Genomic DNA, 18,534 nt, shown 5'->3' with positions numbered 1-18,534 from the left:
GGGGAAGAGGTGCCGTGGACGGGCTGGGTTGGGGCTGGGGGAGGAGCGCTTCTCTCCCCTAGCCATGGCAGGTTAGGCCACGGGCCTCTCTCCCCTGGCCAGGGCTGGGTTGGGGGAGGGGTGTCTCTGCCCCGGCCACGGCAGGTCCGGGGCTGGTGGAAAGGCATCTCTCTCTGCGGCAGCCCTGAGCGCCTGCGTGGCGCTTAATAGGCTGCTGTGTGGCTACGCAGCTTAGAAGGAATTTACCTCCTGCTCCCTGACGTTGATGCACTTAACAGCTCATGGAAGTTCTTCTTGTGCTCTGGATGCCCAAAGAGGACAATAGCACATTAGCAAACGTGGCACTGATACTTGATTAATTTAGATGCGGGGGAGGGAGAGACCTGGGGTATAGAGTAAGTTTATAATCATTTGAAAGAAGGGATTACTGGGATGGAAGGCAAATCTCTAGGCCTCCCTCTCAAACTGTGTTTGAGTGTGATTGAGTTGGGTGGCTACATCCACACTGTGACCAGACATGGAGTTCTGGTGATGCTAGCTGCCTAGCCAAGGTGAGGGGGCAATAGGACTGGATTTGAATGTTGGGATCTCTGTTCAAAGGACTGGGTGTGGAGTCTTTTTGGGATGGGAACCCTCTGTTCAGTGTAGGGGAGCCTGGGGCACTGGTCAGACACGCACAGTTAGAATCCTTTGCTCAGTAAAGGGGAGACTGATATGGATGGGCAAAGGCTTTCTCAGTGAAGGGGAACCTGGGGCAGTGCTCAGGGTGGCTCATCATGGTGGACTGCAGATACGAGCAAGCTAGGAAGTTTTGTCCACCCTGCAAGCTGGTTTATAGCAAGAAAATAAACAAACTGGTCCTAAACCAACCAAATAGATCCAAACCAAAACTCTCCAGCTGCGGCTCAAACCTTGGCCTTTACTCAAACAGGCTGCATGCACCCTCCCTAGATTGCCCGTCTCCCACAGAAGCCCACCTCCAAAGCCTGCTGAAGCCTTTTCTAGCTGCCTCAGCTACCTCACAGTGCCATGCTGATTCATCCTGACCTCACCCTGTTTTCAAGTATATGAAAATTCTGTCTCTGGTGAAAGATTGGTGGAGCCCCATAACTTCATTTGCCACAGTGAGTCCTGTGCTCAAGGGAAGACAGTGTAGGAGGTGCTTTGGAACAAAGATGGGGGATTTTCTGCTTTGGAAAGCAGAGTAGGGGACAGGGCATATGAAAAGATGGGGTCTTCATTTTGATGTATGGGAACCTGGAAGCATTGGGACAGATAGAGAAGAAGGTTCTTCACTGAAGGGAGTATGCGGTGGTACTTGTGGACTGATTACATGCAAGGGAGTTGTCTCCTCAATGAAGGTGCTCAGTGTGGAAGAAAGATGGATGAAGACAAGATCTCTGCTTGACTAAGGGGTTGTGGGACATTGCTTGGCAGATGAATTGGCATGGGAGTCTGTGCAGTGCTTCCTGGACCATGGATATTGGTTAGGAATAGATTGGGGAAGGGAGGGACTTATGACTTGGTATGGGGAGAGTGTTGGGGTGCTGCTCAGTGTTGGATAGGATGGGCTGTCTTCTCTGGTAAGTGGAGTGGAGGGCACTGCTTGGGTTTGACTGGACTATCTGGTTTCTGTAAGCTCCCTCCTCTTGCAGGAAGCCAGAGCGTCGCTCCTTCCGTGCCTATGCTGCTGTCCTTTATATTGATCCCAGAATGAGGATCTTCATCCACGGACACAAAGTGCAAACCAAGCGACTTTCCTGTTGCCTCTACAAGCCCAGGTAGGAGCCATGACTTAGGGGGGCCACGTTCAGCCACAAGGCCCCTGTGGTCCCGTTATATCCCTGGTAGCTTGCTGGGTGTGTTTGTCATGTATAAGACCACGTAGAAGCCATAAAAATGAAGCGACAGTGTCTAATTTGAAGTCATAGAGCAAGATTTTCAATAGCGATCAGCGTTTGCCTACCTCTGCTCTCATTAAGGTCAAGGAAAAGGCCAAGGCTTCAGAAAATCCTCCTTGGAACCGATGGGGTTCAGTTCCCTTTCAGGGCATACAGAGGAGTGAAGGTCATGTTCTTTGCCATGTCACAACTTTGTTTCAGACAACAATAACCAGTTTGGTATGGTTGGGAAATTCCCACCTGGGGTATTATGAAAATTACATCATGTGGAAATGAAAGTAGGCTGAGTGTCTAGAAACACTAAGTGTGTGGTGGTGGTGGTGGTGGTCTTTTTAGATACAGCAGTTTTAACTTTATATGATGTCTGGGCAAAGTTGTTTTTTCCTCATTTTAAACCTACTCCGACATCAACTTCCCAATCCATGGAGTCAGACTGTGAAAAAAAATAGGTGATGTTATGGTAGGGGTCTACTATAGACCACCAAATCAGGAGGAGGACATAGATGAGGCATTTCTAAAACAAATAACAAATATCCAAAACTCAAGACATGGTAGTAATGGGGAACTTTATCCTGACATCTGTTGAAAAGGTAACACTCCAAAACACAAAATATCCAATAAATTCTTGGAGTGTATTGGGGACAACTTTTTGTTTAAGAACATAAGAATGGCCATACTGAGTCCTGTCTTCTGACAGTGGCTGGTGCTAGATGCATCAGGAGGAACGAACAGAACAGGGCAATTTATCCATGGAACTGGAAGAATTTTGGAAAATGCTACCATGGCAGTCCTGGATTTTAGTCTCTTACCTAGCAGCCTAAATTTGACCTCCTAGACTTTCCATATGTCATTGGTACCTACCTGTACCATGAGCCTCCCCAGCATTGCACATAAGTCTGTCTAGATGTCTTGAGAGGTTTGCAACCTTTTCACCTGGCAGGCAGTTCACCATGTGGTTCTCCTGGACATCACATACCCAACTATCTGTATTTCTAATAATCTAATCCCTCCGATCCAAGTCAAAAACATGGAGACCTGGGAGAAGGTTCGGAATCTGGGGGGAGCATGGGCCATTATAGCAGGGATAAGGGAGAGACGAGAGAGCATGGGGGGTGGGGGGGGAATCAAAATCAGTATCTTAGATGTCTGTATAGTAATGCGAGAAGTATGGGGAATAAGGAGGCGGCACTTGAAATACTAGTTAATAAACACAACTATGACGTAGTTGGCATCAGAGACTTGGTGGGATAATATGCATGAATGGACTGTTGGTATAGAAGGGTACAGTTTGCTCAGGAAGGACAGGCAGGGGAAAAAAGGGAGGAGGTGTTGCCTTGTATATTAAAAATATATACTCTTGGACTGAGGTTGAGATGGAAATAGGAGACAGACTTATTGAAAGTCTCTGGGTAAAGATAAAAGGAGTAAAAAACAAGGGTGATGTCATGGTAGGAGTCTACTACAGACCACCTAACCAGGAAGAAGAGGTGGATGAGGCTTTTTTTAAACAACTATCAAAATCGTCCAGAGCACAGGACTTGTGGGTTATTGGGAACTTCAGCTACCCAGACATCTGTTGAGAAAATAACACAGCAGGGCACAGATTATCCAACAAGTTCTTGGAATGTATTGGAAACAAGTTTTTATTTCAGAAGGTGGAGAAAGCTACCAGGGGAGAGACTGTTGTAGATTTCATTTTGACAAATAGGGAAGAACAGGTTGAGAATTTGAAAGTGGAAGGCAGCTTAGATGAAAGTGATCATGAAATGGTAGAGTTCATGATCCTAAGGAATGGTAGGAGGGAAACCAGCACAATAAAGATACTGGTTTTCAAGAAGGCAGACTTTAGCAAACTCAGGGAGTTGGTAGGTAAGATCCCATGGGAAGCAAGTGTAAGGGGGAAAACGATTCAAGAGAGTTGGCAGTTTTTCAAAGAAATATTAAGGGAACAAGAGCAAACTATGCCACTGCATAGGGAAAATAGGAAGTATGGCAACAGAGCACCCTGGCTTAACCAGGAGATTGTCAATGATCTGAAACTCAAAAAAAAAAAAAAAAAAAATAAAGGTGGAAACTAGGTCAAATTACAAAGGATGGCTATAAACAAATAACACAAGTATGTAGGGATAAAATTAGAAAGGCCAAAGCACAAAATGAGATTAAAGTAGCTAGAGACATAAATGGTAACAAGAAAACATTCTACAAATACATTAGAAGAAAGAGGAAGACCAAGGACAGGGTAGGCCTGTTACTCAATGAGTTGCGGGGTAGGGGGGAACAATAACTGAAAATGGCAGAAATGCTTAATGACTTGTTTATTTCAGTTTTCACCAAAATGGTTAGTAGCGATTAGACATCGAACATAGTGAATGCCAGTGAAAATGAGGTAGGATCAAAGGCTAAAATAGGAAAAAAGCAAGTTAAAAATTTCTTAGACTAGTTAAATGTCTTCAGGTCACCGGGGCCTGATGAAATGCATCCTAGAATACTCAAGGAGCTGACTGAGATCATATCTGAGCCATTAGTGATTATCTTTGAGAAATCATGGGAGACCGGAGAGATTCAAGAGGACTGGAAAAGGGCAAATATAGTGCCAATCTATAAAAAGGGAAATAAGGACAACCTGGTGAATTACAGACCAGTCAGCTTAGCTTCTGTACCCGGAAAGATAATGGAGCAAATAATTAAGCAATCAATTTGCAAACACCTCGCAGATAATAAGGTGATAAGTAACAATCAGCATGGGTTTGTCAAGAACAAATCGTGTCAAACCAACCTGATAGCTTTCTTTGACAGGGTAATGAACCTTGTGGATATGGGGGAAGTGGTAGATGTGGTCTATCTGACTTTAGTACTGCTTTTGATACTGTCTCCCGTGACTTTCTCACTAAAAAAAACTAGGAAAATACACCCTAGATGGAGCTATTATAAGGTGGGTGCATGACTGGTGGGAAACTGTTCCCAGAGAGTAGTTATCTGTGGTTCACAGTCAAGCTGGAAGGGCTTATCAAGTGCGGTCTCGGAGGGATCCGTTCTGGATCCGGTTCTGTTCAATATCTTCATCCGTGATTTAGATCATGGCAGAGAGAGCACACTTGTAACGTTTGCGGATGATACCAAGCTGGGAGGAATTGCAGGTGCTTTGGAGGATAGGCTTAAAATCTGGACAAACTGGAGAAATGGTCTGAAGTAAATAGGATGAAGTTTAATAAGAACAAATGTGAAGTTCTCCACGTAGGGAGGAACAATCAGCTTCACACATAGAAAATGGGCAATGACGGCCTAGGAAGGAGTACTGGGGAAAGGGATCTGGGGGTCATAGTGGATCACAAGCTAAATATGAGTCAACAGTGTAACACTGTGTTGCAAAAAAAGCAAACATCTTTCTGGGATGTATTAGCAGGAGTGTTGTAAGCAAGACACAAGACGTAATTCTTCCGCTCTACTCTGCACTGATTAGGACTCAGATGGGGCATTGTGTTCAGTTGTGGGTGCCACATTTCAGGAAAGATGTGGACAAATTGGAGAAAGTCCAGAGAAGAGCAACAAAAATGATTAAAGGTCTAGAAAACATGACCTATGCAGAAAGATTGAAAAAATTGGGTTTGTTTAGTCTGGAGAAGAGAAGACTGAGAGGGGACATAACAGTTTTCATAAAACTAAGTACATAAAAGGTTGGTACAAGGAGGAGGGAGAAAAGTTGTTCTCCTTAACCTCAGGATAGGACACGAAGCAACATGCTTAAATTGCAGCAAGGGCAGTTTAAGTTGGACATTAGGAAAAACTTCCTAACTCTTAGGGTAGTTAAACACTGGAATAAATTGCGGAGGGAGGTTGTGAAATCTACATCATTGGAGATTTTTAAGAGCAGGTTAGACATACACCTTTCAGGGGTGGTCTAGATAATACTTAGACTTACCTTGAGAGCAGGGGACTGGACTGGATGACCTCTTGAGGTAACTTCTAGTCCTATGATTCTCTGATTACTATTACTTGTCTCTTCCTAATAAGAGGTGTTCCCTCCCCTGGAGAGAAATCCTCAGTGTGAGAGGATACCATGACATCATCTGGAAGGATGGTCCCAACTATGGGATCAATTCCCTCTGCTGCTGCATGATGTTCCTCCTTCCCTGAGACTTTCATCCTCCTCAACAGCACAGACGCTATCAGACTGTGGGTTGGATTGTTCTCCTGTGTTCCAGAACATCTTGTCTGTGTATTTTTCTGTCTCCCTTAGTTCGTCCAGTTCAGCCACTCTGGTCTCAAGATCCTGTACTCTGTCTCTAAGGGCCATGAGCCTCTTGCACCAAATGCAGGGGGGGAAACCCCTTTGGAAGATGGAGGAAGTAGCCAGGAGGACAGCCATTTTAGACTTAATTTTGACTAAGAGGAATTGGTTGTAAATATGGTGGTTGAAGTCAGTTTGCGTGAAAATGATCATGAAATTATAGATTTCATAATTCTAAGGAAAGGGGAAGGAGTGAGAGAAGCAGAATAAGGACGTCAAAAAAGCAGACTCTAACAATCTCAGAACTGATAGGTAAGGTCCATGGAAAGAAAATCTAAGGGATAAAGGAGTTCTGTAGAGCTGGCAGTTCTTCGCGTAGATGCATGTATTCCACTCAGGTGTGTGCATGCCAGCGCGCTGGAGCTGGAGGGTTTTGTATAGCAGTAACTGTAGAGGGATGATGCTCATGACTGTGGCCCCTCCCTGGCTATATGAGGTGGCACCGCCCTGACCCCTCTCAGTTCTTTCTTACCACCTGTAGCTGGAATCGGAGCTTTGTATGCACAACCTTGCATTTAGTCTTTGCTTAGTTTATTGTATAGTTAGTAGATAGTGTTCCCCATTGATGCCCTCGTTGTGGTCCCTCATATGGAGGGGTGATCCCCAAGAGCGACCCCCACACGCTGTGCCTGCTTTGTCTTGGCGAGACCCACCTTAAAAAGTGTGGTCATTCTGTAGGTTGTTCAAGAAGTGGACTCAGGTGGTGAGGGACCTTTGTCTCAAGCAGCACCTGATTGAACAGGCTATGCAGCCTGATCCGGTACCGAGGCTCTACTTGGCCCGAAGATCACCCTCAGGTTCAGAGAGTGCTGCTGCCTCTCGTTCTGGAGCAGGTGACTTTCCCAAGATGTTGAGGAGCTGTTCTCTGTTATTGGCACCAAGGAAAAGATGTCATAAGACCAGTGGGGACCGCTCCAGGTCGTGGGCCGACTCCTCTGCCTCCCCAGGAAAAGCACAGACCAGCACGGGACCGTTCCGGCATGCAGGATGGTGCAGGTACCTCTGACTCTTCCCAAGAACCAAGTGGCAAGGGCAGAAATCCCATATTGTTGACTCCGGTTCTGGCCTCTGGGCGTCCATTGAGTCTGGTACCAACGTGGGCAGTGCTGGTACTGACTATCCACTGAGTCAATGTATCAGGCTGTGGTGGACCTGCTCTGCCTTTCCATTCCGTCCTCCCTGCTGGTCCAGGGCTTTCCAAGGCTTGTGCCTTTGGCAGCCAGTCCAATATAGTGTGCCACTGAACCTTTGTGCCTCTTGGCACCGTACCTAGATGCTTCTCTTCCTGTGACAGGTATGAAGCTAGTACTGGAATCGGTGCAGGGGACCTCAGCACCGAGACCATCTTTGGACCCGCTGAAGTCAACGCCAAAGGTGCTCCCATGGCGGCTCATACAACTCTCAACATAGATGCACTCGGGCACTCCAGTACCGCTGTCTGCGCTGGGACTGACGCTGCCTGTGGCACCAGCATGGTTGGTGCCAATAGTACTGCCTTCATCGGGGGCACCGATCCACACCTCATTCTGGGCGATGGATGAATCAGAACGCCTGTTGATGCCCTTAGGCATCGCTCCTCCTGGGTCTCTGATTCTAAGTTGGAGCCATCATCCTCCCACTCTGCATTACCCGATGAACTCCGGGGACCGCCAGTGGACCAGTATGACTCCCAGAGTTGGCACGTGCCCCGTGGCTGAGACAGAGGTCCATGTCCTGGCCCCTACTGGCCACCAATGCCCTATCCATATCAGTGGCCTCCTTGGACTCCGTGGGATGCTCCTTGCTCTCAGAGATCCTGCTCTTCATCCTGTTCAAAGCTGAAGTCACCTGGATTAACCATAAACCCAGGCATCAATGATCTTCCCCTCTGCTGAGCTGCCAGAGTCCTCCCGGGTATGTCTTCCTGGGAGCGAGAGCCAGTTTTGGCTCAGCCAAGACCTTCGTCCTTGTCGCTGGATGATGCCATACTTTCTTGTTCACTCTCCCCTTCTATTCCAGAAGACTTCAAGGTATATTAGGACCTTTTATGCTATGTAGCTGGATCCCTGGACATCCAGGAGGAGTTTCTCCAAGAGAACACACCAAACTGGTGGACATTTTACAGCCCGCCATTCCTGGGAGAGTGGTCCTCCCAATCAGTGATGTGCTCCTTGAGCTGGCAAAAGCCCTGTGGTGTACACCACCGGCCTCGGTACCACCAGTGACTAAGTGCATGGAAAAGTGCTATTTTGTTCCCATGCAAGGATTTGAGGGGTTCTGTTTCCATCGGGCCCCGAATTCCCTGGTTGTAGTGGTGGTAAGAGGTTCCAGCAGGGTAGGTTCCAGTTTATCCTCAAGGACAGAGATTCCAAGCGATTGGTTCTTCTGGGCAGGAAGATTTATACCTCATCATCCCTACAGATGAGGATCACAAATCAACAAGCTTTGCTGTCCAAATATGATTTCCTCAATTTGTCAGCCATTTCTAAATTCAATGACCAGTTGCTCAAGGCCTCACATGAGGAGTTTCGGGCATTCATCGTGGAAGACTGCTTGGTAGCCAAAACGTCCCTGCAATCCACCCTCAATGTTGTGGACTCCTTGGCCAGTGTCACGACCTCGGCAGAAACTATGAGGACGGCTTCCTGGTTGCAAAACTCTGGGATTGCTTTGGATATCCAGAAACCCATTGAGGACTTACCCTTTGACAGCTGAGTCTTATTCCTCGGCAGGACAGATGACCCTTTGCACTGCTTTAAGGATTCCCGGGCTACTGTAAGATCCTTGGGAGTGTATGTGCTGTCCGCGCAAAGATGCCACTATGGGGTGCAGCAATAGTATTGCCCACAGCATTCCTTTGTGCAGTCTTTCACCCCGAAACAACGGGAATACCCTACAAAGAGGGGATCGATCCCAAAAGAGGATGCAGTCAGGCTCAGGCTTCAGGCACTCCATGCTCCCTCCCCCTGGCGCTGGCTGACTACCCATTTTGACTCTTGAGTCCAGAGCACTGGTCCAGTCATTACCCCACCCTCTCTGTTCCTCCATCCCTTTGGGGACAGGCTAGCCCACTTTTACAGTGCTTGGGACTCGATTACTTCTGATAGCTGGGTCCTAGACACTGTCAGATCGGGCTACATAATCCAGTTCCTCTCCACAACCCCTTTCCACACCCCTCCCCATCCCTCTTCAGGGACCCCCCTCACAAAACACTCTCATTGAGCAGGTCAGCTCTCTGACATTGGGAGCGGTGGAGGAAGTTCCGCCAGAACACTCTGGCCACAGCTTTTACTCCTGGTGCTTCCTGATACTGAAATCCAAGGGGGGGATGAGACCCATTCTCGACCTTCGCAGCCTCAGCAAATCCATCAAGTATGTGAGATTCTGCATGATCACTCTATCAGCGATCTTCCCCGCGCAGTTTCAGAATGACTGGTTTGCTGCTCTGGACCTACTTTCATGTGGCAATTCTCCTGAGCCATAGAAAGTTTCTGTTTTGTGGTAGGAGAATGCCACTTTCAGTATACGGTTCTCCTGTTCAGCTCCCACTCAAAAAATTGAGTTCATTGAAGCCCTGTTAGATTCCACGAGGTCGAGGTGTTCCTGCCGACCGACCGCTTCCAGGCAATGCAACAGCTCTTCCTCAGTCTGCAATCTCAGCCCGCCACGACAGTCGCCATCTGTCTGAGCCTATTGGGTTGCATGTCCACTTGCACGCAAGTGGTCCAGTTCTGAAGAGGGAGAAGGCGCAACCTGGCGATGTGGTTCAGGACAGTCTACCACCCTGCCCTGCATTCTCTACACAGTTTGGTTCACCTGCATCCACCAGTCCTAGATTCTTTGCCTTGGTGAGAGTCCCCACACAGTGTGTGCCAAGGAGTCCCCTTCACTTAGCCCTCTCCAGCTGACACTTCCCTTCTGGGTGGGTGGGGGGCGCATCTGGACTCGTTGAGTTTGCAGAGCCTTTGTCAGAACAGGAAGCCTCGCTCCATATCAACGTGTTGGAATTTTGGGCCATCCACAATGTATGTTGTGCCTTCGGGGACCGCATAAGACACTCAGTGGTTCGCATGTTACCACTATGATGTACTATGTGAGCAGACGGGGGGAGCACATTCCAGGTTACGCTGTGTGGAGGTGATCAATCTGTGGCAATTTTATATCGAAGAAGACATCACTCCAGTAGCAGTCCACTTGCCAGGGATGCAAAATCATCTCACAGGCCATCTCAGCAGGGTCTTCTCCCTGGGGGTGTCTGGACCATCAACCTGTTTGCGACAAAGGAAAACAAAGGGCTGGTCTACACTACACAGTTAGGCCGATGTAAGGCAGCTTACATCAACCTAATTGTCAGTGTCTACACTCCAGCCTTGCTTCCACTGCCGTAAGTGCCCTACTACACCAGCATCGTAACTCCACCTCCACCAGAGACATAGGGCTTATGTTGGTGCAGTTAGGGCATTGCAGTGTAGACACTGAATTACTTACATTAGCTGTTGGCTAGCTTGTCAATTTCACTGCAACATTCTGTTACATCTTCAGCAATTGGGCCTTGTGGTCAGTTCACTAAGAGTGTGTTTGTCAGCAATATCGTTTCATCCCCCGTTCAAGAGTAGTCCTTTTTTTCCAATGCCAGGGTGACAAGATTTCGGAAAGGGTTTCTCCACTTTCATTCTCCGATCCGAAACTGGTGCCCCTGTGGACCTAAATATGGTTGTGGCTGCTCTCATGGGCCTGTCATTTGAGCCTTTTAAGTCCTGTCCACTCCCCCTCCTGTCTCAGAAAACTATGTCCCTGATAGTTATCACATGCGCAAGAAGGGTGTGAGAGTTGCAAGCCCTCATGGCCAAGCCAGCTTACACTCAGTTCTCCAAGGACAAAGTGACACTTTGACTGCACCCAAAGTTTTTGTTCAAGGTGGCATCTCAGTTACACCGCCTGAATTTGCGACTTAGGGAAAAACCCGGGTCCTCTTTCCCCTTAGGAACAGCGTCTCCATAACTTGGATGGCAGGCGATGTCTGGCATTTTATCTAGACAGGACTTTACCTTGCCTGTTTGTCTCCTATGCGGACTGCATGAAAGGGCAAGTGGTCTCTGCTCAGACCATCTCTAGATGGATAATATCTTGTATCAAGACTGCGTATGTAATAGCTTTGGCTATGCCTCCTCAGAGGATATGGGCTCACTCCATGAGGGCGCAAGCGACGTTGATAGCATTCCTCAATGATATTTCCATACCGGACATTTGGAGGCTGGCCACATATATGTTTACGGACCATTATGTTATTACTGCATAGTCCAGAGTGGACGCAGGCCTCAGAAGGGCGGTCCTGTGATCCTTATTCCAGCAGACTCCAAGCCCTGCCTCCAGATTGGGGTACTGCTTGTGAGTCATCAAAGCGGTATACATGTCTGCATCTACTCAAAGAAGAAGAAATCGTTACTTACTGTCATTGTGGTTCTTTGAGAAGTGATACAGGCGTGTATTCCACAACCCACCCTCCATCCCCTCTGCATCAGACTTTCGGTGCAAAGGAACTGATGGGGGTTGGGGTGGTTCTGCCTGATATAGCCAGGGGAAGAGCCACAGCCACGAGGCGTGAGTGCCATCCCTCTATGGGTATGGCTAGACAAAATGTTCCAGCACGCTGGGCACACACACACTGAAGTGGAATACACATCTGGGACACTTAAGGAACCAGCTGAAGCAATCTCAAAACTGTCAGCAGTTATCTTTGAGAACTCATGGAGGATGGGTGATGTCTCAGACGGTTGGAGAAGGGTACATGAAGACCCTATCTTTAAAAAGGGGAATAAAAAGGACCTGGGGAATTCTAGACCAGACAGCCTAACTTTGATACCTGGAAAGATACTGGAACAAATTATAAGACAGTCATTTTGTAAGCACCTAGATGAAAATAGGGTTATAAAGAAATAGCTGGTTCGGATTTGTCAAAGAACAAATCATGCCAAACCAGTTTAACTTCCTTCTTAGATAGGGTTACTGGCCTAGTGGCTGGGGAGAAAGCTGTTGAAGTGATGTATCTTGATTTTAGTAAGGCTTTTCATACACTTCTAAGTGACATTCTCATAAGGAAACTAGGGAAATAATGTCTATAAGGTGGGTGTAAAACTGTTGAAAGATTGTACTCCATAGTTATCAATGGTTCACTGTCAAAATGGGGGGATATATCTAGTGGGGGTTTCACAGGAGTCTGTTCTGAGTTCAGTACTATTCACTATTTTCATTAATGGTTTAGATAATGGAGTGGAGAGTGTGTTTATAAAATTTACAGATGACACCAAGCTGGGAGGGATTGCTTGCAGTTGGAAGGGCATGATTGGAATTCAAAATGACATTGACAATGAATGCCACAAGATGAAATTCAGTAAAGTGCAAAGTACTACAGTTAGGAAGAAAAAATCAGATGCACAAATACAACATGGGGAACAATGAAAAGGATCTGGGGGCTATAGAAGATGACAAATTGAAGATGAGCCAACAATGTGATGCAATTGCGAAAAAGGCTTGTGTCATTCTGGGTATATTAACAGGAGTATCATATGTAAGACACAGGAGGTAATTGTTCTACTCTACTTGGTTCCGGTGAGGTCTCAGCTGGAGTATTGTGTCCAGTTCTGGAAGCCACACTTTAGGAAAGTCGTGTACAAATTGAAGAGAGTCCAGAGGCCAGCAACAAAAATGATAAAGGGCTTAAAAAACTTGCCCAGTTTTTTTAAATAATCTTTCCTCATAGGTCCTGTTTAGTCTTGAAAAAAGAAGACTGAGGGAGGACCTGATAAATCTTCAGATATATTAAGGACTGTTATAAAGAGGACAATGATCAATTCTCTGTCCACTGAAGAATGGACAAGAAATAGTCTACTTAATCTGCAGCAAGGGAGATTTAGGTTAGATATTATGGAAAACTTTGTAACTATAAGGATAGTTAAGCACTGGAATAGGCTTCCAAGGGAGGTTCTGGAATCCCTGTTCTTGGAGGCTCCTAAGGGTATGTCTACACTACCCACTGGATCTGCGGGCAGTGATCGATCCAGCGGGGATCGATTTATCGCGTCTAGTCTAGATGCGATAAATCAACCCCGAGCGGTCTCCTATCGACTCCTATACTCCAGAGCCGCGAGAGGCGCAGGCAGAGTCGATAGGGGAGCGGCAGCAGTCGACTCACCACGGTGAAGACTCCACAGTAAGTCGATCTAAGTACATCGACTTCAACTATGTTATTCACGTAGCTGAAGTTGTGTAACTTAGACCGATTCCGCCCCCCAGTGTAGACCAGGGCTAAGAATAAGGTGATCTTGGTGCCATCTGAGAAACCCTAGTTCCCATTGGCTTTGGAGTTGTGGGTTCTGTGCACCTCTTAAAAACCAGACCCGAGGGGTATCAAGTTGAAAGCCAAAAATCCGTGACTAATTTTGAAAATGGATTCCTTTGAGATTTTTGCAGGTCACAAAGTGACTCAGTGGGAGAACTAAGAATAGAACCCTTTTCCCAGTCCTGTGCCCAAATGGGATGGATTTAAATGACAAGAAATGAAGCTCACAAATTCTGTTTTTGCCAGGTCAGAAATTTGTTTGAGGTTCCCAAACCTCCATCTTCACAATGTTTGTCCACTTCTACTTTAAATATGATATGATAGCATATGCAGTGCAGACTTTGGGGGGAGGACTGCTTGAGAGATCAGCATATCTTGGTCAGGAGGCTCCGGGTTGGGTGAAGGAATGGCTGGATGAAGGGTCTCTCTTTTGGTGAGGAGAATGGAATGTGGGGACCATTAGTCTCTGGACAAGATGGTTATTAAGGCTGATGGTGGCCTCTGGCACATTGCATAACCTGTGGACAGTTTTGCCATTCCTGCTACATGCAGCCTTTGTATAGTTGTGCCTGAGCTGGCTGATGGAATCACTAATAAATACATTCTGTTCATCACAGGATGTATAAATACACTTCAAACCGCTTCAAGACCCGTGCGGAGCAGGAGGTGAAGAAAGCGGAGCACATGGCTCGGATAGGTGGGTCCTGGGTGTGTGCATGGGTCCTGCATTAGTGCAGGAATGGTGAAGCCAGGCTTGCCCCTCTGACTTGCCCTGTAATGGCAACCTTTGTCGTGAACACCATGATTGCTCAGGTGCCCTGCCTGTACGTGTATGATAGTCATATGGATAAGCCTAGCCTGTTCCCTCTGTTGCACAGAACTAGCTTCCCAGATGATTCCTTCTGTGAGCATTCTTTATGGAGCTCAGAGATCCAGAAAATAATACTTTCCGTAAGCACACAAACATTCTCCTCTTTCTGACACTAATTGTCTAACCTGTGCATGTATTCTCCCAAGGGACCATTATCCCCAACTCCCCACACAGAAATCATTACCTTAGTTTTCCTTACTTGCTTCTCCTTTCCCTGGAGCTGATTTCTTTGTTCCCTCCTGGGAAGTTTGTCTCCATACAGGGATAAATGTGCCCCCATATCTGGCAGAGATTGGGAGTGGGGCAGGGGGGCTCTGACAATCAGTCACTAAGGGCTGGTCCACACTACCCGCCCAATTCGGCGGGTAGAGATCGATCTTCTGGGATCGATTTATCGCGTCTCATCTGGACGCGATAGATCGATCCCAGAAGCGCTCCCCCGTCGACTGCGGAACTCCTGCTTGCTGAGAGGAGGAAGCGCTGTCGACGGGGGAGCCTGCCTGCGCCGCGTGGACCCGAAGTAAGTAAATTTAGTTCGATATAGGAAACATCGACTTCAGCTACGCTATTCTCGTAGCTGAAGTTGCGTTTCCTATATCGATCCCCCGCCCCAGTGTGGACCAGCCCAAAGTCTAAGAGTGAGGAGAAAATGGAGGTGGTGATGAATCAATCATGTTTCCATTGGAACTTTAGTTTTCTTTTCATCCTTCTCTTTCATTTTCTCTGGCACCATCTTTTGTTTTCTCTCCCTTTTCTTGAATTACCAAACATTTGTGTATGTCTTCCCTCTCCTCCATTACTCCTTTTGGAGCCAAGTAGCAGCTTCCTCCTTGTTTCCCCTGTTCTGCTGCTCTCTTCTTTCAGTGCCATGGAACCTCTTGTTTCTGTTATTCCCTCACGTCCCCCACCTTAAAGGAGCAGTCACTCGCAAGGAGACTTCTTTTTATTGTTTCAGCTAGTCTGGTTCTAGAAATTACTCTGGAAGTGTCTGCAGAGGGGTCCCCTTCTCACTTTACAGAGTGGGACACTCATCTTGGTTCTCCCCACCTTGTCATTCTATACCCTCTTCTTACTCCTTCATGGAGAGCAAAACCAAATCTAGCAATAAGAATAAAGATTTCTTGCTCCTCTCTGTGAAGAAGGTGAAATGTCCAGTGGAGGAATCTGCATTTGAATCTGACAGTACAGGATGACCTTAGGTTTGGTCAGTTGAACAAATTCATAATGCTATGTTGAGAAGCATTTACCTCCCCTCTCCATATGTATGCAAAGATACCTTTGAAAACTAACAGAAATGAATAAAGTGAGTTCTTCAGGTATGTGTCAGTGTGGATCCTACTGGCAGTGCCCATGTTCGTGAGACTGGAGGGTTTTTTGATTAGCAGTGTCCGCCAAAGCTGTGTATGTGCCCTGTACCACCTTATTCTCCCATGGAAGGGACTCATCCTCAGTTCCCTCTTACCACCTGTGGCAGCAGGTCTTAATCTGGTGAGTGTCCAACCCGATGATTCCTAGTTTTGGCTAAATTGTCTCAAAAATCTTCTACAGAACTCTTCTGATCCTTTGACATGACCACTGTGATCTATGTTGGCTCATCTAGACTGAGTAGTGATGGTTAGACCCTCTCATACAGTGCTTCTTAACATGGTGGTCTCGAAATCTGCAGGCTTCAAGCCCTATCCAATCCGTGATGGACTCACCTCTGAAAGATGGACATAGTAGATGTCTCTTATACAGATATGTAGGAGAGTCTCATATACAGATATGTTTGGTGTGCTTATCATTCTCTGCAAGGACCTGTGAGATGCAAGGTTGAAGCGCCTTCTCTTGTACCAATCCATGAAAGTCTTTTCAGACCCAGAGGAGAAGAGCTCCAAAGTCCTGGTAGTGAACAAGCCAGCCTCATCCAGTCCCTATCCAGTGGTCATCCCCTCTCTGTTAGGAAGCCATCAGATTTTGGATATGCTATCATAAACACAGGGTAACCACATTGGCTGTGCATATTTCAGGGATCAGCAGTGACCTAGCAGACTTCTGCTGCAGCCACTTATGGCTGGTTACTGCAAGTCTGCTCAAGAAGTCAGGCCTAGAGCTGGTATTCCATCAGTGGGGACTCCCAGAATAGACCTGTTTGCCACAGAGGAAAACACCAAATGCTCATACTTCTGTTCCAGGAGGGGTCTGAGCCCTGGGTCTTTACCAGATATCTTTCTCCTTGGTTGATCTCAAGGACTGATATCCTTCTCTACTGCATCCCTTGATCCCCACAGATGAGACTGGATAAGGCTATGAACTTCTGTTACCCAATAACCTCTTACTGGCTGAGACCGTTTGGCTGACTGACAAGACTATTGCAGATGTCCAGGCAGCTTCACGTACACCTCCCATTCTGCCCAGACATAATGTCTCAGAAGCAAGGTCAGATCTGCAGTCATTGCACCTGATGCCTTGAATGTTGGCTGGTTGAGCACTTCTGACAGACTGCTCTCTGCAGATTCAGGAAATTTTCAGGCTAAGCATAAAACCTTTTGCTAGACAGACCTACTTGTCAAAATGTGCGGGTGGGAGGGAAATGTCCTTATAGGCAGCCCAACACAATCTGGACCCAGTAGTGTTAGCCCAAAACAGTTTAACTATTGTCTACGCAGATCAGAAGATTGGGCTGTCTGCAGATCCCACCCCCTCCCGCATCTATCATCGGGTGATTTATTAAGACCGAGGCAGAATAAGATGTAACACACACACATTTATTATGTCACTAGTCAGTAAACTAAACAAGGACCCCTTCAGACAATAAACAACATAAGCAAGACACACTCGGTTGTTAACAGTTACCAGAGCGTGAAGCTCAGAGCCCTTAACCCCCCTTAACCTATGGATGTAAAAGAGAGGAAAACCACAGTGGGTATTACAATACCATATCCTGAAGACAGGGACACAATGACAAACACTCAGGCTACCGACAGGGATAGCGGTGAAAATCAGGGGCGCTGGACACCAAACAGGAACTCAGGAACTGGGTATTCTTCTCCCTCTGGACAGGTCCTCTGGGCAGAACTTCTCCCTCAGGTAGGTCTTCAGTGCTTGCCCACGCAGTCTCTGCTTGACCTCATAGTCCAGTGCAAGTATGCGCTCACTAATGTTGTGTAGCAGTTGAGTGCAAGTATGTTAATAGAAACCAAGAATCCAAACTCCTATGAGTCCTGGTCCCTCTGGGGCTCCTGGCAGCTAGCTGAACTGTGTGGGACTCTGGCTGCCACTCAGATGGACAGCCTTGAGTGATAGGCATGTCACTCACTAAATAACCTGCAGTTGCAAGGCAGATTATGGCTGTCACATGACTAACTGCCCTGATCTTTCCCCTCCTTGATTTGAGAGAGGCTGTGAAAGGGCACTAAATCATCTGAGGAGAGGGGTATCCAAGATGGAGGCTTAGCTGTCCTTTTACAAATCCAAGATGGACATTACATAAAACAGGTAATAAACAGATTTTACCCAACAGTAGAGGTTCTGATATTGAAAATGTTTGACTACAAACTGCACATGAAATATGCTGGGCTAGCATTTCACTCTCTCATGGTTCACCTTGCAGCAACATTGGGGTGTGTCACTCCAGTGGAGTCGTACTATTTTCACATCTGACAGTAACAAAATACCTTAAGAGCCTCCTTCATATCTCCCTTCAGTTAGAGAGCCAGTTCCCATGTGGGTCCTCAACATTGTCTTCCTAAAATTCACAGAGCCTCACAGGCAAGGGTTTTTTGGACCTGCTGCCTCTGCCTGCCCTTGGGCTGCCCTCTGCAACTCCAGTACCCTTCTTTGGCCTTTAACAAGGCCTGCAGCCTGGGGGATTTCTAGTAGGGTTACCATACGTCCAGTTTTTCCCGGACATGTCCGGCTTTTTGGTAATCAAACCCCCGTCCGGGAGGAATTTCCAAAAAGCCAAACATGTCCGGGAAAAATACTCCCAGCTTCCGGCATCCCTGGCTTACCTTAGAGCGGGCTCCGGCGGCTGCTGTGCTCCCTGACTCCTCGGCTCTTACAGAGCTGAGGAGTCAGGGAGCAGCACGCAGCAGCCGCCGCCGGAGCCTGGGAGGGGAAGTGCCCGGCCGGCGGTGCAGGGTCCGGAGGTCTGGGGGCTGCCCGAAGCCGGTAG

General features: G+C 47.2%; 1 protein-coding gene across 1 annotated transcript in view; it reads left to right on the top strand.

Annotated features, from left to right (window-relative positions):
* MORC2 (MORC family CW-type zinc finger 2) overlaps positions 1 to 18,534 on the top strand; it is a 100,524-nt gene that overhangs the window by 41,997 nt on the left and 39,993 nt on the right. The window contains exons 9-10 of the mRNA XM_026661180.2: positions 1,656 to 1,781; positions 14,125 to 14,204. Coding sequence (XP_026516965.1) covers positions 1,656 to 1,781; positions 14,125 to 14,204 — 206 coding nt within the window. The remainder of the gene's footprint in view (positions 1 to 1,655; positions 1,782 to 14,124; positions 14,205 to 18,534) is intronic.

The sequence above is a fragment of the Terrapene carolina genome, unplaced genomic scaffold (assembly GCF_002925995.2).
Source record: "Terrapene carolina triunguis isolate 2854851 unplaced genomic scaffold, T_m_triunguis-2.0 Scaffold951, whole genome shotgun sequence".
NCBI lineage: Eukaryota > Metazoa > Chordata > Testudines > Emydidae > Terrapene > Terrapene triunguis.
This window is presented reverse-complemented; position numbering and strand designations above follow the sequence as displayed.